This window comes from Pinus tabuliformis, chromosome 1_1, assembly GCF_031772625.1.
Source record: "Pinus tabuliformis cultivar Carrire ecotype Pingquan chromosome 1_1, CPIR1, whole genome shotgun sequence".
Taxonomy (NCBI): domain Eukaryota; kingdom Viridiplantae; phylum Streptophyta; class Pinopsida; order Pinales; family Pinaceae; genus Pinus; species Pinus tabuliformis.
The window spans coordinates 59602022-59629526 of NC_142297.1; the positions used below are offsets into that span (position 1 = coordinate 59602022).

At 39.0% G+C, this 27505-nt stretch overlaps 1 protein-coding gene across 1 annotated transcript in view; it reads left to right on the plus strand.

Moving 5' to 3' along the window:
* Nucleotides 1–27505, plus strand: part of LOC149211554 (uncharacterized) — a 350089-nt gene that overhangs the window by 57536 nt on the left and 265048 nt on the right. Inside the window, exons 3-7 of the mRNA XM_089388429.1 lie at nt 10645–10725; nt 10892–11939; nt 12052–13824; nt 14086–14176; nt 14427–15219. Coding sequence (XP_089244555.1) covers nt 10645–10725; nt 10892–11939; nt 12052–13824; nt 14086–14176; nt 14427–15219 — 3786 coding nt within the window. The remainder of the gene's footprint in view (nt 1–10644; nt 10726–10891; nt 11940–12051; nt 13825–14085; nt 14177–14426; nt 15220–27505) is intronic.

Consider the following 27505-nt stretch of genomic DNA (forward strand, 5'->3'; position numbering starts at 1 on the left):
CCCAACATGGACATGCAAAGAAAACGAACCTTACGGCTCGAAGTTAGCTTTACCCAAAAAATTAAATATTTTCAAAAATGAACCTTGCGGCTCAAAGTTAGCTTTAGCCGAAAAACTAAATATTTTTCTCAATGTTTCTGATTTTCTGAGATCACACTAAGGTGCAGGGAAAAGAGCATACGCATGAGAAAAATCCTTCCTTTCTGTTTCTGATTTGCCCAGATCGCACAGAGTCGCAGGGCAAAGAGCATACGCAGAAATGAAAGGTATAGATCCAGTTAAAAAAAAGCTAAATAAACCGAAACCGAAATAAGCAGAGAGAAAATAACAGTAAACTGCAAATAAACACTGTATACCTCTTGATCTTAAAAATGACGTAGCTAGGGCTACCGGAAACCTTTTCGCGTGAAACGAAAGGGGTTCCTCACTGGAACAGATGCTCCGAACACAACAGAGCAGTCCTCTCGGCCCGAAAGCAGTCAGAAACAGCAGATCTAGGAAACGGTAGTCGGATGCAGTTCTACCGGCTTCAGATTTGGATCACCAACGGACGCGGCCCTCAAATAGCTTTGATACCATGTAGGAATTTACAAGGTAAGTTCCTCAGACAGAACACCAAAAGGACATCGCTCACAACCAGATCGCAGATCAATACACCAGTATTTTTGACGTGGTTAAAACCCTCAAAGAGGGAAACAGTCCACGGCCTGAGCCAACGCAGCCACTTCAGGCAATTTATTAATCAAAGAATGAAAATTTACATAAGCTTCTCTCATGCACGGATTACCCTACAAATGACCCTCCATGCGCTTTAAATAGAATTCATGGACCAATCGGGTGTCAAGCCACGGATCAAGTGTCGATAATACCGAGGAGAGAATGAATCGTCGGATCACTACATATCGTGACCGTCGGATTGTAAGTTAAAAAATGTACAACGGTAAAGAAACACACTTTACCTAACTCTATACCTAACTCTATACTAGACCAAGTTGTACTTAACTATTTCCTATGTGTCGGAATATCCTAACACCTCGATCAGCCAATCTCCTAGAGGACGATCCGCCGCTTCTTTCGAAAGCCGGTCAACAATTGCATTTCTTTCCCTGTAGATATGAGAAACAGATATCTGGTCAAAATGTGTTTTGAAAAAAACAATTTCTTCCAAGATATGTTTCAAAGAATATGCATGACAAATGGACTTGTTAAACCAATCAACCACAGTCTTTGAATCTCCAAAAAATTGTATTTGCTGGCAGTTTTTGGTCATGGAAAAATATATAAGATGACGTAGGGTCATTAGTTTAGCATGGTTGTTTGTTCCGGGTCCCAGACCCAAGCTCATCTGAAAGTAGTGTGAGTCTGTTAGATGAAGAAGGATGCCACCACCACATCCTTGCCGCTGGGCAGCCCCGTCAAAGTATGCCCACGACACATCTTTGTTTATGTGTTCTGGGGTGATGTTCTTGGGCTGAAACTATTTGGTCACATTTGGTAATTCTGCATATGCCGCACATATGATGGGGGGGAGGAGGTTCCAAATTACTGTACTGTTTTCAAATATGATTGCATTCCTCCTGTTCCATATGTGCCAGGCCACCAAGAGTGGAGGATTCCGTGGCTTTTCTGACGCCAGTGTTGTCCACCACTGCTCCCACGCCGCTTGAATGTCCACCCCCTGCCAGTCCGCGTTGATATTCAGAGTCTGAATGACCTGTGTCCATATTTCCCTGGTGGTTGAACAGGTGAGGAATAAATGGAGGGCGGTTTCTTCGTCTTTCCTACATAATACACACCAGGATGGGCCTGCGAAAGCCCTTTTCATAAGATTGGATCCTGTGGGGATTTTGTTCGCTAGTATATTCCATATAAGTAGTCTGGTTCTTGGTTGGGCCTGCAATTGCCATATAGCTGACCACCAGTTTGTGTGACTGTCCGGATTTTTTGCTTCGATCAATTTGTTGTATCCTAATTTTGGCGAGTATTGTCCTGTTTTTGATATGGCCCATATGAGCTCATCCTCCTCCACCCTTAATCTAATATGTAAAGATTAATAAATTTTCACACTGCACTGGTTTTCTCGCATTGGGTTTTTCCGGGGACTAGTAGATCAGCATCAAGCAGAGAGGCCAATATCAGCGATTTGAATGCCCTTGAAGGGATTGCACAGTCCTTGTTAGGAAAGCAGAGATTCTGAGGAAATCTCTCTCTGAGAGAATCAATAAAGATGTACGATTTCCAGTTCGTGAGCTTGCAGAGGCAGAGGAAGTGATGCAGAGCCTCAACGCAGTGCTTGAAAGGCGCAGTTTCTGCCGCGGTAGAAATTAGTCGGAAAAGAGCGAAGACACATAGAGGGGGAATATTCTCTTAAGAGGATTTTTCTTGCCAAAAGTCTGAATTTTTGACTTCTCGGGCAGCAAACTAGTGCTGCGTAGTGACTAGAGGAGTCAGTTCGATAGTTTGGGTGAGATGACATCACATGGGGTCAGAGATGAGGACAGGTTGGAAGGAGCTTCCAACTATGTCATATGGAAGACCAGAATCCTAACTATTCTAGAAGAGTACGATCTCGAAGCTTATGTCAAGAGTGTTGTGGCTGTTCCCGCGGACAATGATCAGAAGAAGAAGTACAAAGCTGGGCAGGGAAAGGTGAAGAGGTTCATACTCGATGGAGTTCGAGATCATGTGGTCTCACACTTGCAGGGCAAAGATACAGGTCGAGAAATGTGGGAAGCTTTGTCTTCACTTATGAAGGTTCTTCAGAACAACAGAAGATGTACTTAGAACAAAAGTTGCAGTGGACATTGATGCATAAGGGAGAAGGGGTTAACTACTATCTTCAACGTCTTCATGACACTAGAGACCAACTTGCTGCAGTGGGGTCTACTTAGTCTACCGTGATGGTGAGGACGACCCTGAATGGAGTCTCGGATGAATGGCAAGTCTTCATCTAAAGTATATTGGGCAAGGAAAGACTACCTTCATGGGAGGAGATGTGGGCAACCCTTCAACATGAAGAATTAAGGAGGGATTGGTTAAGGTCAACCTCAATGGTAGCAGTGGGAGTGACAAGAAGATCAAGGAGGAGGAGAACACAGCTCTAGCATTAAAGGGACAACAGAAGCAGAAGTGGAAGAAGGACATTTCGAAGGTGAAATGTTTCAGATGTGGCGAGAGGGGCCATTTTGCATCCCAGTGTCCTTTGAAGCAAAAGGATAAGGATGAGAAACATGATCCTAAGGTTGATCTGTCAAAAATTGACGAAGATGAATTTGCCATGAGTGCCCATGCATCTTCAGGAGGGAAATGGGGTGATATAGAACTGTAGTCGAGAGGACTACATGTGGCCAAGATCCTTGAGGAACCCACCTCTTGGATCAATTCCTTGGTATGGGAGCTTGAGATTCAACAATAGTGAGATGGACTTAGTGTCAGATGATGCAGTGGATTGTTTGATGAGACATATGCAGTAGCTAGAGACTGATCAGCGCAAAGCAAGGTTGGCAACGGTGCAAATGGCACAGTGCAGAAGTCAGCAACAACGCAAAATATTCAGAGGGTTAGAGACTAGTAGCAGTCAGATTCCAACATTCACCTGGTATTATGCTGAACACAGTTAAGTTCAATGATTTTGGGTGTTTTTTAGTTACTTCTCTGAGCAACTGAGTTTCAGTAGGGATGGAAGGAGGACTACATGTGGGCAGGATCCTTGAGGAACCCACCTCTTGGATCAATTCCTTAGTATGGGAGCCTGCGATTCAACAGTAGTGAGATGGACTTAATGTTAGATGATGTAGTGGATTGTTTGAAGAGACATATGTAGTAGCTAGAGACCAGAGACTGATCAACGCAAGCAAGGTTGGCAGTAGTGCAGATGGCACAGTGCAGAAGTCAGCAACAACACAAAAGATTCAGAGTGTCAGAGACTAGTAGTAGTCAGATTCCAACATTCACATGGTATTATGCTAAACATAGTTAAGTTCAGTAATTTTGGGTGTTTTTCAGTTACTTCACTCAACAACTGAGTTTCAGTACGGATGCAGTGTTAGCAGTGGCAGTGTTAACCGCATAGCAAATGCAACATTTGAGAGGGTGTTGTAGTACAGATGCTGCAGACTGCAGTGGCAGTGGCAGTGTCATGTGCAACAGTATAGTAGCAACACAGTGTTGGTGGCAACAACATTGCAGAAGAGAGATGCTTCAGAGACATAGCAACATGTAGTTGGGCATCATTGCTAGAGGACATTCCTCGCTAAGAGGGAGTGTTAGTTTTTGGTAGCATCGGATGTGCTCTAGCCATTAAAATTGGTGGAGATGTTAAGGCACATGAGTTCTAAAAAACCCAAAAATCGTTTAATGAAATTCCACCCAGATTGTATTCTATTAAAATGATTAATATTTTTATTGGGGTTCCTAAGTCTAAACTTAGGAAAATTAAAGTATTAATGGATATTAATCAAAATATGGGTGAGAATGTTCTAGAAAGCGGACAAAGTCAACTTTTTAATCTTAGCCATTGATTAGAGACTTAATCTCGACTATTGAATTCTCAACAAGAAAAGTATAAGAAGGAGTCTTGGGGTTCATTTAGAAACACACCAAGAGAACGAATTGATCTAGAGTTCGAAATTTCTAGGGCTAGGAAGCTGAGAAATTCAAACTAAGTGATCATTCTAGTTCGGGAATAGTCCAGTGTTACTTGGGAGCAGGAGCGAAAGTGTGGAACGGGAGCAATAATGGGAGCGAGAGCGACATTTTCAGAAGCTCCCAGTTTGGGAGCGAATCCCGAAGCGATTTTTAATATATATATATTTTATATTTTGATACATATATGTCAACAAAAACATGTAGAATGATGAATTAGATATAAAAAACATAAAAAAACATAGATTGATCATTGAACCATATCACATCAATCATCTAGAAGGCACATGCCCTCCACGTGAGGGTGTAGATGGAGGTGGCGACAACAAAGGAACAAGACTCGGAACTCGAGCACTGCTACTGGATGGTGGAGGTGGCATGGCTGCTGCAGCTGCTTCATCTTCATCCTTTATAAGTTCCTCTTCCAGTTCTTCAAGATGTATAGTGCCATCCTCCAAATTGTCATCCTCTGGGTGGTTGTCCCAAATTTTATATGTTGGATCCTCATAAGCTCGATCACAGTAATGACTCAACAACCTCAAGTTGTAGTGCACATAAACCAAGCTTTCTGCCCAGTTTTTATTGAGTCTGTTTATTTTCACATTATGTATGAAGCTGTAGGTGCTCCAACACCTCTCTGCAGAAGAAGTATTTACAACCTATGATAGAACTTTTTTTGCCAATTTTGGCTAAAGTCCCTGGCCGCCATATGATTTCCACCATGTGAGAGAATCAAATCTGCCTCTGTCTTCCATTGCATGGAAGGTACCAAACAAACCAGTGCCACTAAAGTATCTGCCTATTTCAAGGCGCACCGCTGCACATTCCTCCCTATCAGGTATCATCTTTTCTAATGCATTCAAATATCCTCTAGTTACCTCTGCATCTAAATGGGGTTTGGTCCTAACCCCACCCCCTGGTGCAGGTTGGCCCAACCAAGATGTAGAGTAGTATTTCGACGTAAGGATATACACCAAGCAATGTAGTGGAAGATTAAGTTTATTCCATCGTACACACGCAATCGTGAATCAGTTTGTACAAGTCGGGATCATTGTTATGAACAATATCTTTTATTTGCCCCAACATGGTATCCATCTGCTCATACACCTCGCCAATTACTAGTTTATCTGTATTTGCAAACCAAATCATGTGATAAATGGGCTTGGTGAATTCCAATACTTGCCTCACACTTGACCAAAATATACCATCAAGAGCGGCCTCCTCCACCAGTTCAAAACCTCGCCTATCAGTTGCATTTGTAGCCCTTTCCTTTAAAACCTGCTAGTGTGGACTTGATACCATGCTAGCCAGTGACTCTCTTACCTTCAAAAGGCGCCTGAAGGTGAGGTAATAGCTAGCAAATCTAGTCCTCGCAGTCTTCAACAACTCCAATCTTGAGTGACTGCGGAAAAGGCCATGGGTATTGCTATGATTTGTAATAAATTTTATCATTTGGTTGCCTTTCTTGTACAAATCACCAATCCATTTGTATTGTTCATTTTTGTTCTGAACAACATCATGCATCAAAAGGTTCAATGTGTGAAGTTTGAACCAAACACCTAGACCAAAATATGTTGGGGTATTTATCCTCAATAATTGCTCCCGCTGCCTTACAATTAGGAGCATTATCAGTGATGACTTGGATGACATTATATGGCCCAATACGGTCAATTGTTTCAAGTAATGCTTCTACAATGTTGATGCTGGTCTTGAACTTCTCTGAGTAATCATATGCTTTTAGAAAGATGGCACCACTAACAGACATAGCAAGAACACTTATCAATGCCTTGCCTTTTACATTTTTCCATCCATCAGATACAATGGACACCCCATGGTCAGTCCAAGAACTTGTCATTCTATTCAAAGAATGTGATATTTTTGCTTTTTCATGATCAAGTCCAACAGTTCTTGCCTTGTCATACCCAGGGCTCTTGTATCCTTTAGGGGCATCATTTATGGCAGAAACCATTTCGTGCCAATAAGGTGAGCGAAGAACATTGAATGGTATCCCACATGCATAGAGAAACCTGTAAACTTTTGAATCCACATCATTCCTACACCCCTCATCAAGGAAATCTGATATGGTATCCCAAGGCAGTGGATATGGAGGCATAGGGTCACCAACTTTAAGGCGTAGAACCAACGATTCTTGCCTTGTCATACCCAGGGCTCTTGTATCCTTTAGGGGCATCATTTATGGCAGAAACCATTTCGTGCCAATAAGTTGAGTGAAAACATTGAATGGTATCCCACATGCATAGAGAAACTTGTAAACTTTTGAATCCAAATCATTCCTACATCCCTCATCAAGGAAATCTGATATGGTTCTACGCCTTAAAGTTGGTGACCCTATGCCTCCATATCCACTGCCTTGGGAGGATGCTGAAGGAGTTCTTTGTGCTTGTGATTGTGAGCTTGGTTCAAAGAAACCCCTTGATTTTTTAGATTTGTATTGGGCTTCTCCTCTTCCCTTATGTATTTGGCTCTATCCGCTGCTGACACAGCTGCACAAGTTTTGATTCCTATTTGTTTATCTCCATCCCATGGCCTTTTCCCGCAGAGGTGTTTTCTGGCACGAGTGTATGAACCTGTGTAATTATTGTTGCAATGGGGGCAATGAAATTTAGTGGTTCCACCCACTTTCCTTGCTTCAGGCCTGTTAACATATTTCCACAATGGGGTTTGGTCTTGTTTAGCTTTTTGAGAGTCATGTTCACCTTCCTCCAGCTCCTCCTCACCGGGGTTTTCATCAAATCCACTTTGTCCCTCTTGTTCATCCCCCTCTTCATTTTGACCCCTCCTTTTCCTACTCTCCAGCACCATAATAACCAAAAAAGGGACCAAGAAGAAGAAAATGCCAAGAAATATAACCAGGTCCATGATGTTTGAAATTTGTAGTTTTGAATCTGCAAAATTTAATGGGAATGGGAATGAGAAAATTAAAAATGTATTTAATTTTACTATTTACTATTTATTAATTTTATTTATTTAGATTCATGATTCATCATTCTAGAATCTAGAAATAAGTTATAACTTTACTAACCTACTAAATTACTAAGGTACTAACCTCCTTGCAGACTTGCTCCTTGCTCCTCGACGCTCGCTCCTCGCTCCTTTGCACAATCTCCTTGGTTCTCCTCCAACTCTTTCAAGTCACAATGAACTAAAAATGCCCCCCAAGCCCTTATAAAACCAAATTTTTTTTTAAAGCAAATTTGTTTTTGGCGTCCGATTTTTTTTTTTTGCGTGCTTTTCGCTCCAGGCGGCAGCGCGCCACTTCGATTGCTCCCGGGCTTTAATTTTCACTACGGAGCGATGAGAGCAACGCTCTGGAAGTCACTCCCTGTTTTGGCAGGGAGCACAAATTTTTTTATTGGGAACGTGCTCCCGAAATCGCTCCTGACCTGAGCGCAAATTGGGAGCGGGTTCAGGGGGGAGGGCTCCACCGCAACTCTGGGGAATACTAGGCTTGGGGGGGGCTGCCCCGCAACTCTGGGGAATACTAAGCAAAGAGGTGTAGAGCCACTAGTGGAAGCAGCGCAACACCTAGAGGGACTGACATTAGGCCAGTCTGGGCACACGCAGACCTAATGCTGAACCAGGGAGAGCCAGCACAGAGGAGATGCTGCCCTCACTCAGAAATCCAAAACTGCTGGGGAGCTGCCAGAACAACTAAGGAAGGTTGACGCAGAAGCTCCAGGAGGTAGTAGAGATAGCGCAGAGTTGACGCAAAGCCTGTAGGGTTGACGCAGGGCCAACGCAGAGATAGTCAAGGTTAGCCAGTTCTGTTGCCGAATCAGCCGGAAACTGTCGGGTAAAGTGAGGTAATCTCACTCAGTTTTCCACCATTATATTTCTTTTTGTAAATGGATAACCAGGAGGGAATCCAACATTGTATTCAGAACCACTGCTTAATAATATAAAACCCTCAAAGCTGCTGCATCGGTTTTTCTGCATTGGGTTTTTCCGGGGACTATTTTGTCCAAAAATAATGGTGTCCTATGTATCTTGTTCTTTGCTCAGTTTCTTGTTTCGTGTAATCAAATTAAATTGGCATAGGCTATAGAGGTAATTTACTTCAATATGTTTTAGAAAATAACTTGATAATGTATATTAAAATCAAGTAGGAGAAGTAAATTCAGTTTTGCTGCAGTAGGGTTTCCTTGAGAGTAGGAATTTTCACACCTATTTCTCAAACCCTAGGCTATATATAGGTCTCTTGAAGAGCACACAATTCCTTGTCTGATTGAATTGTTGCCTTGTTCTTAGTTTGAGTGCCCTTCTTGATCTTATCCACCTCAATGTTGCCCCTTGGCCTAGTTCTTGTCTTGCGAGGCCTCTCACAAGACCTCTTAGATTTTCAGGCAACATGACCCATTATTAACACCTATGAAAAATAAAGGAATACAAAATTTATCAAGAAATGCATAAAACTATCCACTGAGAAAGTGAAGTTCTTTCACAGGCAATTCACCAGAAAAAGCCGAAGAAATTGTCCTGGGGGATTTTGCCAGATATTACCCTTATAGAACTTACTACCTTGAAGGAATGAAAACCGTCTTAAGCAATCGATTGAAATTTAACAGGTAGCGCCCTTATACATATAAACATATCTAAACAAATTATGGTGTGAGTGGACAGAGTGCAGACCTTCGTTTTCTGCATGTTTAGGACAGATTACAGTTTATCCTGGGAAGCACAAGCTTTCAGATTCTTTTGACCCTGTATTCAAACTCTGCACGTATGAAAAGGGCCAAAAGCTTTGCCGATCACACAACAGGTTTAAAGTAAAAAATTCCATGTTGATGTGTTGCAAAGTATACCAAACTGATCTAACAAAGCCTTTGTTTCTAGTTCTGTTATAGTTTTGGCTATGTTCTGCATAGTCTGCACACTTACAAGTTACAATATACCATTAATGTACAAGCAGTGCATGCGTAATGCTTGTAATGAACTAAACTGTTGGATGTACTGTCTCACTATGGCTTTTTTACTCTTTGAGCTGTAATGATTGACACAGTTTACGCTTATTTATCACACCCTTCTCTGAATTGAAGCAGGTCACATTAGATTGTAGTGGGAAATGAAACTTCTGAATCTGGATTTTGCATGCTTTGCAGCCTAACAAGATTTGTTAAATTTGCAATGACTGCGTCAATCATTATCAACATTTTTGGGGTTGGTTCCCAGAGATTAATATCATCAGAAATTTTTTTGGTAATAGTTGCTTTTGTGTTACAGTTAAAATACCAGCCTAGATCCATCTTAACTTCGGAGCTACCAAGCACTGAGAGGGATCAAATCTCTTGAGATGGAAATATCTTAAGGTACAAAGGGATTTGATCCCTCTCGATGCTTGGTAGATCCAGAGTTAAGATTGATCTAGGCTAGTTATTTTAACTTACAAGTATAAATGGATTTTAACTTATAGCAACTAACTATATGTTATATATTTTAATGTGATATGCATATTATGAATTTCTTTTCTGTAAAAAATTATTTGTAATTTTATTATAAATACAAAATAATAAAATTACAAAATTAAACTGAATTTTATTATTTTTAAGTTTTTACTGCCACATCTCCCCCATACTAGGCTCTTTATTACTTTTAACCTTTTATTATTATTTAATTGAGCTAACATGTAAATGTTTACAAATCCTCATCTTATAAATTGAACATATTGAGCCGACATGTAAAAATGACAAAGTTTCTTACATTACATCTACACATCTACCCTATACTATGTTGTAGAGCACCTCTCGGTGCAATAAACCTGACCACATTAATTTGTCATTAGTAAAACTTACCCGAGCATAACTGAGTGATCTTGCTTGTGTCAGAAGATATTTGCTAAAGTAACATAGTTTTAACTTACAATTTTGTAGTCAACAGATCCTACGTGTACTTAAAAGATAGTGGTATAAACATTATTCTTTTTCCATTTCCTGTTCAGCAGCATGTGCAGATTTCTTACAAATTAATGTCGTAATTATGCAGAATGTATGGGCAAAAAAGAGCCCACGCAGTCGCATAGCCTATCAAGTGAGGAGGTTGATTACCTTCACTTGCAAGTCTGTAGTAAGTAATTCTTACACTTGCTTAGGAAGTAATCAGAATGTTCATCTTCTGTTATCACTTATTGATTTTGTTGTGCAGCTTTGTATCACCAATTGTACCTCCTAGTCCGATTGACCTATCTTGGTGGTCATTATCTTATCTAAGCCATGGTTGTTGCATCCTGCAGAATCTACGTTATGGAAATATTCCTAAAAGGAGCATAGGCCATCCACCACGAAGTCTAAAAAATCGACATCGCATATCTCATTTAAAAAAAGCAGGGGGAAGAAACAGTAGGGCTATCAAAATGGTGAGAACCCAACCGATTAAAGTTTTTAAACTACAAAATTTTCCTACATGGGGTGGAAAGAAAAGAAGAATGTTGTCCTCCCATAAAACTCTCCAAAGTTTCCACTCGATGCATTGTAGATTTGATAGTACTTTTGTTAAGCAGTTAATGAGATATCTTGACCCAACAGTAAGAGAAGGTACTGCCAGACATAATTATCTATCAGAAATTCAAGCTAAAGCTACCAATGAGAGAGAGATGGACACATCTCTCAACCTAAGCATAAAAGCAAGTACTACCAGGCAGACTCATTTATCAGAGAATCGAGTTAAAGCTGGTAATGAGAGGGAGATGGATACATCTCTTGACCTATGCATAAGAACAGGTACTCCAAGGCAGACTTGTTTGTCAGAAAGTCAATCTAAAACTGGTAATGAGAAAGAGTTGGATGCTTTTGCTGAAGAAAGAATTTCTAGGGAAGGGGTCTCGTCCCACCTAGTAGAAATTCAGAATACAGAGAAGGAGAGTTCAATCATTCGAAGAGATGTCATGGAAATGCCAGATACCCCACCGCAGCCAATCACAAGAAAGCGGAAGTCAGACTGTGTTGATGTCTCATCACAAAGTCCCACTACACACAGATTGTTTGTTGATATCCGTAATACAAACATTTTGCAAACAGGGACATATCTATGGAATTGTGATGACAGTACATTAACGTGTCAAGGCCCTGAGTCAATTTATCCTTATGAAGAAATAGCTCCTAATCAACAACTTGTCATTGATATTTCTCCCAAGGCTCCCTTTGAGCCACATATTGATATGTTGAAAACATCAACAAATCTTATTAATGATAATGTCGAGCTTGCTTCCATAGGCTGTTTTGTAAATGACAAAGCTCTCCATTTACTCAGCGAGGATGTTGAAATTGCTACCATAAATAAAGGTAATGTTCTTAATCTGTGTGCACTTATATTGTAGAAGAGATTTCAGCAATTGTAATAAAGATCAAATTGCTAGAATTTTGGTCTTATATATTGTATTGTGGACATTTGCAGAGCCCTCTCCTGTTAATACACTTGTGGACATGGCCTGCCCCAATGAATCAGAGCCAAAAGGTTTGCCAATAATTGATGCCTCACTGGCTCCATTGACTCCAGAAAAGAATACTTTGAATGTAGTACACTTTGGAAACATAGCATTAAGTTCAAATTCATGTGAAGGAGGTGAGCACTCAAAGGATAAGCAGCTCGATTTACTCCCTTTAGAGCTTTCCTTAGCTCCAGCTTCACAATCTCTTGGAGCTACTGAGGCATCCAAAGATGGAGCTCTTCCTCCAGCTGTTAATTCATCAGTGGCAACATTTCATTCACAATCTAAAAATGGCTTGCCAACTATTGAACAAAAAGAAGATGATGGTGACCTTATTGACTTAAATAAAGGCCCTCACTGTAAACCAAAGAGAAGAAAACATAGGCCAAAAGTTATAAAGGAAGGAGGTCATGTCAAAAAGTCAAAGGTAAAGAATCAAGTGCACAAAACTGCCCATGGTAAGCTTTCGGAGGGGTGCAATTCTAAAGGTAAGCGGTGTCGAGCAACAACTGCAAGCTTTCCTAAAGAAAGTTTAGTAGAGATCCAAGTAAATGAATCTGAATCTTATTTGAGATCAAAGCTTCATCAATCTCTGAACTCAAATAATGATGAGCTGCTGAAACCAATTCAGCGATCTGAATCTTCTCAACCAATAAATGAAGTAATCTATCCTATACACCAGGAGTTACTTGGTTCTGCAAATCCTTCAAGACCTCAAAGTGGTGTGTATGGTTGGGAGGGCGATTTGACTCTGTTAGACCAATGTAATGATGGAGAACTGAATTCTGAGTTTACCAAGGAACAACCATCTGTGTTACAGGTTCCAGCAAACGAGTCTGTTGTGAGATTTGGGAAATATGTTGGAAGAGTGCTTGAAGGATTATCAAGAGTATCTGGGAAGAGGAGATCTTCCAGATTAAAAGCTCTTGCACGAAAAAAGAAACCTAGTACTGCAAAAAGGGGCATGTACAATGAGGAAAGAGCTGATTCCCTCACATCACAAATAATGCTTTCTAATGTCTTTATAAATGTTAAGAGAAAAAAGCGGAAAGGAAAGAAACCTGTTAGGGATTTTGAGAATTTAGACCCAGCTGTTCAATGCAATGCTAGCTTAGAAGTGCCAGACAACTCAGGTGCTGTTACTGATTGTTGGCATGATACTGCAGTTTGTTACCTATTATCAAGCCAGCTTAATTCCAATTGCAATGGACGGGGTTTTTGTTGCCAGAGCCAACATCTATGTGAGAGTCATCCTCAAGAGCAAGGACAGTTGATTGTTCATCAAAATATTGTTCAAGCCTGCCAAAGCAGCAACCCTCTACTGGGGATTGAAACTTCCAGTTTATCTTGTCAGTCATACAAATCTTTCAAGGATCCAGTAGATGAAATCCAGGAGAGATTACAGCTTCTGAGTCTTAACGAGATGCATAAGTGTAGTGTAAGTGAGAGACAGGAGATAAGCCCTTTTGAAACAAAGGACAAAACTGTCCCAGGTGAAGAATGCCGTGATTTGGTCCTATACGAAGGCTCTTTTGATCCATTGAAAAAGAGGAAGATTCGGCCAAGAGTGGTTTTGGATTCAGAAACAATGAGAGTTTGGAATTTGTTGATGGGAAAGAGAGTGATTGAAGCAAACAATACAGATGATCCAGAAGACAAAGAAAGACACTGGGAAATGGAAAGGCACATTTTTAAAGAACGGGCTCAAAATTTCATAATTTGCATGCGTCAAGTACAAGGTGTTTGATTTTCGAATTTTTGTTTTGCTGAGAATGTTATTTTCCTTGGTGGATTTCTTGAGGGTTTTGTTTTGTATTTCTTGTGTGTTTCCTTTTAGTATTTTCTGTTATTAGCAGTCTCTTCATATGTGTAGTAGTTTTCAGTTGGGAACCCTCACTTAGGGAACAGATGCTTATATTTTAGCATTTACCAGAGGCAAATATTTATTTGTTTGAATTCGAGATGAGGATGATTTGAACTTCCATAAATTGTTAGTGCAGGAGATCGTCAATTTTCACAGTGGAAAGGATCAGTCGTGGACTCTGTTGTTGGGGCATTCCTAACTCAAAATGTATCTGATCATCTTTCAAGGTATTTAGAGATATTCCCAGTTGAAGTTCCAATCCTCTTGAGAGATGAGTTATTTGTATTTGCGTATCCAAATCTGGATGGAATTTTACAAACTGTTTTTTCAATTTTGGAACACTCTTCTCTTTTATGTTTGGTGCCTGAGTTTTTCCTAGAAACACTTTTGAAGTTGAATTGCAAAGCATTATCTTGCACATTGATTGGGAATGCATCTGTTTCAAAGTAACCTCAGAAGCATTAATGCCTTTTGCAGTTCAGCATTTATATCGCTTGCTTCACGGTTCCCTCATATTGAAAACACTGAAGTTGCTCCATATGATGGCAAGGAATTGGAGAAATTCAAGCCAAAGGACGCATTTTGCCGGACTGCAAATGAAATGATATCAATTGGCGATGAAGTAAACCATGAACACTGTTCTACCTATTATGATGTAAGCCATGGCGTGGATTGCCACAACAGGGCCTTGTCATATCCAAAAGCAGGGCCTTTGGATGGAGCCAAAATTAGTGTTGGTTTTCTTGACAAATACTGTGTTGATTATGGTGGATATAATGATTCTTCAGAATCCATTATATATGATTTCCTTGAGAATTTTTCTCAAGAGGGGTGTCATACTGGTGATGTCTTGCCCAGTGAAGGTGAAATCTCAATCCCAGAAGATAATCAAGAGCTAGAGGAGTTGAAATTGAATTTGACCCTAAACTCCACCTTGGAGGATTGTTCTGCACCTGATAATTTGAGCTTGAAGGTGACAAAAGATGAGATAAAGAACAGGAAAATTGGTCACAAGAAAGTTTCTGTCAGTAAAATAAGTGGTATTGCTAGAGCAAATATTGAAATGGGCCAGGGAAAGAGCAAGAACAAATTTGATTGGGAAACTATATCGAAGAATACAAATGTAGAAGATTGTAGATTAAAAAGAGAAAGGGACTCAAATACCAAGGATGCTGTGAATTGGGATGCAGTCAGATATGCTGATCTTGAAGATATTGCAGATGCCATCAAGGAGCGAGGGATGAACAATGTTCTTGCAGGGAGAATAAAAGTAAGTTTACTAGCCTTCTATGTTGCAAACACAAGATCTTTAGGATATTACCTTTTGTTTTATTTACATATGAACAAACATAGCTGACCCATGAAGTATAACCGGGATATTATGCTCCATTTTTCACATGCATCCAATGACATGATGGCTTTGTTAGCTTTGACTATTTAGTGTTGTTGACCTTCTAGTAGGAAGGATTTAGTCTCTTTTCTATCCAAGATATTTATACAAGGATATGGAGGTTGGAAATTTGTTATTATGTAGCAGCAGATGAATGGAACCTAGTCAGATAGGAGCACACACTGAAATCAGGTCAGCATATATTCTAATTAAATCTACATATGGTATAACCTCCATTTAAGTCCTCTTGCCTCAAAATATAATAGGCACCTAGTCAGATAGGAGCACACACTGAAATCAGGTCAGCATATATTCTAATTAAATCTACATATGGTATAACCTCCATTTAAGTCCTCTTGCCTCAAAATATAATAGGCATTGTGAGGGTAGTAGACAAGACAAGAGCTAGAGCAAGGGACAACAATATTAGGTGTGGCCCACTATCACCACAACGAATATCTCCTGCTCTTTTGTGGACTTTCACCACTAGGGAGACTTCCTTTTAGTAGGACACCTAAAGGATTTATCAACAAGAAGGGGGACGGTGGCAAAATAGGTTTTAGGAGGAAAACTCTAGCTAAGAAAAAGGCTTAGCTAGCATGACAAGGCAATTTGGTGACAAAATAGGTTTTAGGAGGAAAACTCTAGCTAAGAAAAAGGCTTAGCTAGCATGACAAGGCAATTTGCATCGGCTTGAGAAATAGCAAGGAAAAAGGATCAAACCAAGGTCACAAGGCCAAGAAAAGGCTTCCAATCAATGTATACCTTTGATTTTTGGAACAAGAAGGCTTCAATAAGCCCCAAGTTGAAGCCTAGGGTAAACTAGGGCTTTTCTAGGGAAAAATCTACCTAGGGCACAAGACATTAGTCCTAACATGGATGGATTAGCCACTCAAAGGAGTTGTTTTGAGGTAACCACCTTTTGGATAATTGTCGAATCCACCCAAAGGCTAACAACTTCAACCCTAGTTGAGTTTTGTGCAATAGCCCTAGTTAGCGACTCATCCTTGAGGGGCCAAAATAAGATTTTAGAGGAGAAGAGATTTTAGCGTAAGTCATATGGATGACCAACAAAGTGACTAAGGCTAGTGCCTCAGCGTTGGGTGATGGAGTCTATGGGGATGTAAATTTTGCTAGATCTTAGCAAGGAGTAAGGGAATAATGAAACCCTAGATTTCAAAACCCTAGCTACCACTTTTGTGAGAGAGGAAACTTAATGGGGAGAGCTAGTTGAAAGATTCGCCCACGAGATTGTCTTTCACATTTTATAAGTTAGTAATGCATGTAATACTATCATCTAAAGTCGATAGAATGATTTTCAACAATAACAAGCACAATGGAAACCCTAGATAATTAACCATTCCATACATTAGACACAAAAAGCAAAAATTTATCAAATCCAATGTACACTTACAAGATTGAATGCATGAAAAAGCATTTATTGCTCCAAAATTCCATCTCCAAAGTGAAAGAAATAGCTCCAATAGCAAAAATCCACCATAGATCACATCTCCACAAGATACAGGGTAGGCCGAAATTCTCCAAGAGGGCCGAAATAGTCACAAGTGATGATGGACAAAGAAATGAACTTATCCTCTGTTTATATTAGGATTAGGACAAGCAATCATGCATAATAAAGCCCTTAAAACAGGTTTGATCCTTAAATGTACTTGGGTTACAAGCCAACCGATTAGCTAACAACAAAATGAGCCTAATTTTCCCGCACGTGTGAGCTGTAGCTTGCTTTATTACTGAGGTCATGCCTAATTTAGGCTCCAAATGCCATGCTTTTATTAATAAATATATAGGAAATAATGTAAATGATAATAATTAATAATGATTAGTTAATTAGTAATTAGGTTGAAGAGTCATGTCTAAATGAGACATGACTCTCCATGAAGAGGCACCTGCATAGTATATAAGCAGACCTCTCACTCTCATTTGTATCATCATTCTTATTCATACAATTTAATATATATTCTTGTATCTCAATGGGGATCTTTATATTCGAAGTCTTCTGGAGTAATTAATCTAAAGAAGGAACTTTGTTCACTTCATTTGGTATCAGAGTTGTTTGATTCTTTGGCTGCTTAACTGCTGCACAGAGCCACGTTCTTTAATCACCAGCCTTTGGCCATCAATCGTCATCAACCTTGTTGCTTTTGTAATTGAAGCGTTTCCCTACACATTGGGAGATTCTCCATTTTTCGTCAAGCCCTTAGCCATTTGCTTAAAAAAATAAAAAAAATATAATATATATATATATATATATATATTAAAAAAAGGGGGGAAAAGAGTATATATTAGAAAAAGAGCAAATATTAAATTCAAAAAAAAAACTGAAAAAGCAAAGGTATATATGTAAAAAGCTATGTTACACGGGAACCGCTCCCAAGAGTTGGGAAACTCGTTCCAATGGTTCCGCGCTCCTGAGAGCTTTGGAACCGTATGGGAATGTTCCCTTTTTAGTGGGATTTGCAATAGTAGCTTGGGAAAGTTTCGGGAGTTTTGAAGACTATTTTTTTTTGGGGAAACCCGTTCCAATGGTTCCCACGCTCCCGAGAGCTTTGGAACCGTATGGGAATGTTCCCTTTTCAGTGGGAGTTGCAATAGGAGCTTGGTAAAGTTTCGGGAGCTTTGAAGACTATTTTTTTTGGAGTTTCGGCGTTCCCTGGGGTTGGGGAATACAAAGTTTGTAGAGAAATACGCTGAACTGCCCACAAAACATGAGCCTAAGTTGAAATCTCCGCAAGAAGAAAGGCCAAAGACATCCTTAACACCGATATCCTTAATTGAGAAACTGGAGCAATCCCTTGATGGGTTAAGGAAGCGTGTGGCACCTCAATGTAAGGGCGATATTTGGGATGTCATGTTGATGAGTATTTATTTTGTTGTTTATGTATATATATCGCAGAAAATTGTGTGCAAATTATATGTGGCAATCAATGCTTAAACATTAGAGTTGCTTTACTTCTTCTCTTAAGAATAACTAGAGAAACATATGTAAAACTGTTCTTATGTATTTTTAAGCCAGATTGTTTCAAAGACTCGTCATGTGTCATAAGGAACTTGATATTTTAATATTTTATATATATAAAAGGGAGAAACTCAGTGAGAGAGACACCTAAAGAATATATTTATATACAAGAAAGATGATATATTTATTATTTATATATTTGAATTGATTTTAATATTTGAATATTTCGATTCAATATTAATTTTGATTATTATATAAATTATATAATTAAAAAAAAATATTTTTTATTTTTATATTTTTACATTTTTTGTTATATAATATCACTGATCCCAATCAGCCGTTTCCTGTAAATTTTGGGGAAACCTCTAGCCGTTCCCGACACCTGTACCCAAGTTCCCAACATTCCGACGTTCCAGAAACTCATGCAACATAGGTAAAAAGTTAAATATATATAAAATGAAAAGGAAGAGGGTAACCATCATCTTGGCTGAGCCCCCTTGACAGTCGCCGCACCGCACACAACCGATATCTTGTGAACCACGTCTACAACCGCAATCCACAGGATATTGACCAAATCTGCCGTCATGCAGTCCTCGACCAATATCACAATTGTCTACTTCATTTGGTATCACACCAACTTGTAGCCACTTCTTCCACACCAGACGGGGCCTGCAAACCACATGCAATGAGCAACATAGTCGACTGACCATTTCTCCACCGCGGATTGGCTACTGCAAACACAACATCTGCAAAAACAACGTAACCTATCGATTCTATTGCATAGCCACCACAACATACTTCCAACATCCACTAAAAATTATGCTCAGTTTTGACTGCTCCAATGCCCTTTTTCGCTAATCTGCAAACTGTTCGCCTGTCAACACCTTCGTGTACCCCGCGCTCAGTCCACCCATTTTTCGTTTTGTTGACTCCGTCATCCACTGTTTTCATTGACCCCCAAACTGTTGCACCATTCACATCCTATCTCATGCCTTCTTATTTTATGCATAGGTTATATAAGCCACCATTACATTACATTGTGTTAACTATTATATATTATATTATATAATTATTTATATATATATATATATATATATAAGTTAAAGTCATTAAAACTTTGGCAGGACTCAATCTAAGGGAATATATATTTTAGATAAAGTTGATAAAAGGAGTATTTAAAAAGATAATAAAGAAAAAGGGAGATAAAATAAGTGAAGAAAAAACAAAAAGATGACGCCCACCAAAAGCAGTGGTTTTTTTTCAAAAATGTCTGTTTTGTTCAGAGGGATATTCTAATTGTCAAGAGCCATTCTGAAATCAAAATGTGGTTTGCACAAAATGTTACAAAACTTTTACCTTATTCGAATCTCTAAGTGATGCACAAAAACAATGAATTGCAAGAGATATAGGACAATTAATGGCAATATATAAGCGACAACATGCTAATTTTAATAAGTAAATGAAGAAAACAGAATCCACATTGCAAGTTTAAAGCCCATCATCACTCCTAAAAAACAATGTCATCCAGTGTACCAAGAAATTGTAGCTAGAAGATCAAGAGAAAGGGAAAATAACCAAACTTCGGCAAGACAAGAAAGCAATACAACATGAACATAAAAATCTTATGGATATGCATTACAAGGAAGTAATGGAAAAAGATAAAGAAATCTCTTACCTCAAGGACCACGTCGAAAAATTACTTGCACAAGTGAAGAAGACTGAGGTCACAAAGAAAGAACTCAAGAAGCACTTATCAGAACAAGAAGAGGAAACTTTACGCTTAAAAAACCTTAATAAAAATTTATTAGAACAAATTAGAGATCTAAAAGATAAACTTAAAAAGTCAAAACATTGAAACAAAGGTTGATGAATTAGAAACCAAAGAGATTTTACGTCTAAGGAATCATAACGAAAACCTCCTTACACAAATAAAGAAGCTTAAATGTGATAAGATGCCACTTAAAAACAAGTTAGAGCAACTTACTCAAGAAGTATTGAAGTCTCCAGACCACGTCGAAAAATTACTTGCACAAGTGAAGAAGACTGAGGTCACAAAGAAAGAACTCAAGAAGCACTTATTAGAACAAGAAGAGGAAACTTTACGCTTAAAAAACCTTAATAAAAATTTATTAGAACAAATTAGAGATCTAAAAGATAAACTTAAAAAGTCAAAACATTGAAAATAAGGTTGATGAATCAGAAACCAAAGAGATTTTACGTCTAAGGAATCATAACGAAAACCTCCTTACACAAATAAAGAAGCTTAAATGTGATAAGATGCCATTTAAAGACAAGTTAGAGCAACTTACTCAAGAAGTATTGAAGTCTCCAGATGTAACAGTCCAGGTTGAAGATAAGAGAATTAATACCGAACCAGTCAATAGCAGAACTCAAGAAGAGGATCAATTAGTGAAAGGAAAAACACATTCACATGTCACAATGCAAATGATGAAAATTTCAAACAAAGATTATGTACCTAACTCAAAAACCATAGTACCAGAAGGAAATCAAAAAATTTCCACATACCTAATAAGGGAAAGTCAAACCAAAAAAGTTCCCTATCGACATTCGAATCATGAGAGTAGACAACTCAACCAAGCTACGTATTGGGACCATACAAAATAGAAACAACAAACTGATGTTCTAGAGAATAATGATGTAACCTCAATCTAGTCCTATTATGACAAGTCGTTACAAAATTCCAGTGATCAGAATATTCCACAGAAGATTAATCTAGGATGGTTTGATCCCTTCTCAGTGCGACAATTTTGTTTGTCACTTAGAAGATCATATCAAATTGTATCGACGAAGATGACTGTTCCGAGATGAGAAGACATTCGAAACCGAAAAAGAGATCAAGCCTTTTTCATCGACAAGTTTTGAGGACAAAGCTTTTTGAGGAGGAAGGCAATGTTATGAATAAATATATAGGAAATAATGTAAATGATAATGATTAATAATGATTAGTTAATTAGTAATTAGGTTGAAAAGTCATGTCTAAATGAGACATGACTCTCCATGAAGAGGCACCTACATAGTATATAAACAAACCTCTCACTCTCATTTGTATCATCATTCTTATTCATAAAATTTAATATATATTCCAAGTCTTCCGAGTAATTAATCTGAAGAAGGAACTTTGTTCCCTTCACATGCCAAAGTGCAATGAGGTGTCCAAAAGTGTGTAGATGCCTGTATGATCCAAAATTTGAGGGTTGGCCCTCAAATTCACCTCGATATCTTTTGTGGGTTCCTAAGATCCAATTGGGATGCCATAAAATGGTCTCCATGTGTCTCCATCTGTTTAAACAAGTTGTCCTTTTCTCTAGCGGTAGGGCTTCCTCCGATGTAACAAGCCCTCGTTAATCTCTCAGTGCGAGACCATCTTCATTTGGGATTTGAATCAACTCCTGGAAATCAAGTTGTGTCAAGGCTAGCCTCGGGGCATCCTGGATCCGATGGTGTCATTGTGAAGAATCCTCAAATTTGGGTCAAGGTCAACCAATGAACTAGGTCCTGGAGGTGTTCTAGGACATGTATCATTTGATAATGTTGCTAGGGGCTTTAGACTTTCAACTCTTCACATTTTTGGGCCTATGTACTCCTTTGAAGAACCTGGGAACATTTGGAGTGGGTGCCCAAGGCTGTTGAACCACCTAAGAAGAACAACATGGATTCTAGTGAAAGCAACTAGTCGTTAGAGACCAAGATCAATAATGCATCTAAGTGAACCAAACTTATGTCAAAGGGCAATTTAATACTTCAAACAAGGATCCCTTTCAAAAATCAGGACCAATATCTCATAAAGCTGATTTCTCCCTAGGTAGGGGTGGGCATGTTGAAGAATCTAGGGAAAATTAGATATAATAGGATTCTTCTAGACTTGATAACAATTTGTGAAGCACTTTTTCATTTTTCTTGTTAGCTTGATCTTCTTCTCTTATTATTAGTGTATGTGTGTTTACTTCATCAAATTGCTACCAAAACATAAGAAACAAGAATACAAGATATTGGCTCTCTGCCAGGGCAAAAACTCTCTCTCTTAGAGAGGAAAACCCTTTCGTAAATTTCTCTTATTGAAGCTTCTATTGATCAATGCCAAACCCTAGACCCTTGACAAGAATATCCTCCAAGCACAAGTCAAGTCCTTCCTTCTTCTGACACTTTGTTTCTCGACACTTCGTCCTCCTTTTTCAAGCACATCGTTCCCTGACACTTAGTCCTCCTTCTTCTTCTGGAAACTGGTGATAGACCTTGTTATGTGAGCTCTAGAAGAGATACTTTATCTTTGATCCTTAGTGAGGTCCTTCACTTATGGAGATGCCTTCCTTCTCTTGACCAACCGAGCACCTTCTTGATGTGTAGTTGCAGACTTGATATGACAACACTGCAGCCCTAGTTTCTCGCATGTGTGGGAGGTTTCCTTGTGTATTTGACTCCTTTTACCTTCGCTTGGGAGAGCCTCTTCTTCGCTTGAGTAGGAGACCTTATAGGCCTAAGTTTCTAGCCCAAACAAAGAGAAATATATGACTGTGATATTGCTGCTGTAGTGACTGCAGACTGCCCTCCTTTTCTCGCACGTGTGACTGTAATTCACCCTTAAATCAACCCTCTAAACTTTTTGTTTTGCTTCTTCATTGCACTAGAGGCTCCTTATGCTCGACTTCTCTCACCCTTTTCTTGGCTATCTTCTACTTTGATTTCAAAGGTAGTTGTTGCTTGTCGTTAGGCTCCTTATGCTCGACTTCTCCCACCCTTTTCTCGACTATCTTCTTCGCTGATTTTAGAGGTAGTTGTTGCTTATTTTTGGAGTAGTGGACAACCTCTATATAGAGTACTGCCCCTCCTTTAGGCCGACTTGAGGCCAACTTGACTTTTCCACTTCGTTTTTGCTTCTTTGGTGATGCCATTGCATGGAGAGGACTTGTGACTCTATTTTGAGGGATATACATGGTGTAACATGCCCTTAAAGGTCTTCAAAATTTTCTTTTGACTCTTTGACTTACCTATAACACTTTGACATGTGCTAGACCTATTTCAATCAGCAAGAAACTCATTGATAAATATAACAAAAATAATAATTCTTTTCTTGTATAAATACAAATATCAAAAGTACATTTTATGAAGATCAAACCTAGTTACACTTTCTTCAACACTCCCTCTTAACTAGGGAGGTATTCATAGATCATTACAAGATGTTTGGAAATTTTTCAATCTTGAAGAATTCACATAAGAGAAACCGAATTGGAAATCCATATGTTATAGCATCATAGTAACCAATATTGTTTATAACAAGGCCTTGACTAACAACTCTATCTCTCAAAAGATCAGAGCACAATGTTGGCAAGACCAATGACTTATAGATACTTAGTTATCATTGTCTCTCAAGGTACATACCCACCCAGGTGTTCACTATGTATGACCTTCTAGGACTATTCTTGTCTTCGGTTCCCAACCCTCAAATAATATCGATTCTCTTGCCTACTCTTGTCTTAGATGCCCTACACATTCTCAAGAGTATCAGATGCCAGATGGTTACCCCAATCCTTCCATTCTTTCTTCCCAAGTGGAGACAAGAATGTTGTGTCTATCTCTCCCTCTTAAATGAGGAAGACATGCCCAAGTTTCCTCTGACAAGGAACTTGCCCAAGCTCCTTTGTAATTGGGAACTTGTTAGAACTCCCTCTTAGCTAGGGACTTGTTCATTCATCAACAACATCTTCTTTGTGGGTCCTTCAATTGTTGGTTCTCCTTCTTTCTTTTGATGTCATGAACTCTTTGTTTGAACTTCTTCTTGGTAGGGCACCGATTATCGATCACTTTCCTTCCTGGTTTGTCATGTCATTGCTTCCTTCATGGAAAGTGGCCTTTTTGATATATGTCAGGTTCTTTCGTCATCTGGCTACTCTTTTGTCCTCTGACTATGCTTCGGGATATTTATCACATAGATGCTTAGTTGTACTTGCTTGTTCCCATAATTCGGTTTAGTAGCCCTTCATGACTTCATTCTGATATTGCTTCAACATCAAATAGTGCTTTTGTTGGATGCATTTTCATCGTGACATCTTTGTAGAGTTGAATCAGTGGTCTGCATCTTGATATCTCCAAGGTATTCATGGGTGTCAAGGGTCCTTTGATCTTTTTCTTCCTTTGTCAGAGTTGTCATGCCTTTTTTCGAGAGATGTCTTTAATGGATCTTGTCAAATAGTGATTCTTTATAACCATGGCGTTCTTCACATGCTTGAATTCTTTCTTCATTTGCTTCTTCTTGGATTGATTAGTCAACCACCTTATACTCCTTATGGGAGCACTTCTTCATGTTGACCTTCATTGCATTGTAGTACATGCCTTCGAGCATGTAATTGGTGAAAGAGATCCTTTTATACTTGAGCATGTTTTTGAACTATTCCCATGACCCAATAATATATATGATGGCATGACTTAAACTTTGATGCATACATACCTCATCTTGATTTTGCTTTGATCATCTTGGCTTCATTTGATGATTCTTCTTGATTAGTGTAGCCTTTCTTGCTTCATCTTTTCTTGACTGCATATCATCGTTTCTTGAATTCCATGAATGGGACTCCCAATGAGACATCTGCTCTTATTTCTAAACCTTCTTTTGAAGATTTTATCAGAGGATCTTGAAGACCCTTTTCCTAATGTTTCTTCCTTTTGATGATAGAGGCCTTCTAAGATTTTAATCATGATCAATTTTTCTTTCATTGTGGATGAGTTACTATAATAGGTATGCTCCTTCTACATGAATATCTTGAGCTATATCTACACCATGCTCCTATATTCTAGAAGATATCTTTAACTATGCATTCTATTCTATTTCTACATGCTCCTATACTAAAAATTTTGAAAGAAGACTTTAAGTAAAGAGATTGACTTAGTCATCTTCCTTCTTCTTTCACTTCTTGAGTTATATGAGCTTCTTCTCTTTTTCTCTTGTTGTTTTTGTCCTTCTTAAGTTTGGGACAATCCCTTTTGTAGTGTCCATATTCTTGACATCTAAAGCATTGGACTTTGGACATTTCTCTATTGCTTGTTCTTCGTGGACCAAATTTGCCAAATTTTCCCTTTCTCTTGGCCATGGTAGCAAATGCTTGCTCCTTTGATCCCACATCATCCTTTGCTTTGAGTCTAGTTTCCTCTATCTTGCATAGAGACCATAGTTCACTTAGTGGGGTAGCTTCTTTCAAGCATATATGCTTGATGTGAAGTTGCCCCAATCCTTAGGTAGAGCATTGAATACTACGGTTGTCATTTCTCTGTCAGACATGACTTCTCCTAGTTCTCGAAGTTGATCTCTCATCTCAAAGATCTTCATGAAGTAGGGAGCTATTCCTTCCTTTGATATCTTCATTTGTACAAATTATTTCGTGGAGATATCACTTCTCTAGTTGTGCTTACCGAGATTAGCTCTATTAGTTTATCGTTCTTTTGATGTTTCAAATTTGGAGACATAAGGAATGAGAGTCTTTGATGGATTCTATTAGAATATTTTGAGCTCTTGTCTCATCTTTATTGTACTTGGCATATTCCCTTTGATGAGGTCTAGAATTTCTTTCTCCTTGAGAAGTAAATCAATCCTCTTCTTCCATGCAAGGAAGTTAGTGGCCCCAACCAATTCGTTTCTTTCCTTGCAAAAAGACATTGAGGTATATTCAGGAGGGGACATATACTTACTTGATAGAGTTTTGTGATGTAGTAGTCTTGCTTTCTTCTTGAAGACTTGATGGCTTGCCTTCTTGGATCTTCAAATTGCTTCCTTCAAATAGACTTGCTTGATGATGAGATTTGCTTGGAGAGTGAGGCTTGACTTGTAGTTCTTTTTCCTTTGTAGATGATGTAACTTGGTGTAGTCCCTTCTTTGGATGGATCTTCTTGTAGGTGCCTTTATATGAAAGGCTTCTCTTCTTGCTTAGTAGTCTTCCTTGATGAATAGTAGATGGTAGACCTTCTTGTCCTTGATATGTTTGAGACTTCTTTGCTTGTAGAGTCTTCTTGTCCTTGATGTGTTTGAGACTTCTTGGCTTGATGCTTCAACCTTGTAGTTGTTCTTGAGATGTCCTTCCTTGATGAGTCACCTTATGAGTGTTCTTGAGATGCCCTTTCCTTGATGTGTCACCTTAGCTCCGATACCATGTTGAAGAATCTAGGGCAATTAGAGATAATAGGATTCTTCTAGACTTGATAACAATTTGTGAAGCACTTTTTCAATTTTCTTGTTAGCTTGATCTTCTTCTCTTATTAGTGTATGTGTGTTTACTTCATCAAACTGCTACCAAAACATAAGAAACAAGAACACAAGATATTGGCTTTCTGCCGGGGCAAAACCTCTCTCTCTTAGAGAGGAAACCCTTTTGTAAATTTCTCTTATTGAAGCTTCTATTGATCAATGCCAAACCCTAGACCCTTGACAAGAATATCCTCCAAGCACAAGTCAAGTCCTTCCTTCTTCCGACACTTCGTCCTCCTTCTTCTTCTGGCAACTGGTGATAAACCTTGTTATGTGAGCTCTAGAAGAGATACTTTATCTTTGATCCTTAGTGAGGTCATTCGCTTATGGAGATGCCTTCCTTCTCTTGACCAATTGAGCACCTTCTTGATGTGTAGTTGCAAACTTGATATGACAGCACTGCAACCCTAGTTTCTTGCACGTGTGGGAGGTTTCCTTGCGTATTTGACTCATGTTACCTTGGGAGAGCCTCTTCTTCGCTTGAGTAGGAGGCCTTATAGGCCTAAGTTTCTAGCCCAAACAAAGAGAAATATATGACTGTGATATCGCTATTGTAGTGACCGCATGCTGCCCTCTTTTTCTCGTGCATGACTGTAATTCACCCTTAAATCAGCCCTCTAAACTTCGGTTTAGTCTCCTTCTTCACTACACTAGAGGCTCCTTATGCTCGACTTCCCTCACCCTTTTCTCAGCTATCTTTTTTGTTGATTTCAGAGGTAGTTGTTGCTTGTCGTTGGAGGACTGGACAACCTCTATATATTGAGGACCATCCCTCCTTTAGACCGACTTGAGGCCGACTTTAAGACTTAAGGACGACTTGACTTTTCCACTTCGTTTTTGCTTCTTTGATGATGTTGTTGCATGGAGAGGACTTGTGACTTTGCTTGAAGGGATATACATGGTGTAACATGCCCTTAAGGGTCTTCAACATTTTCCTT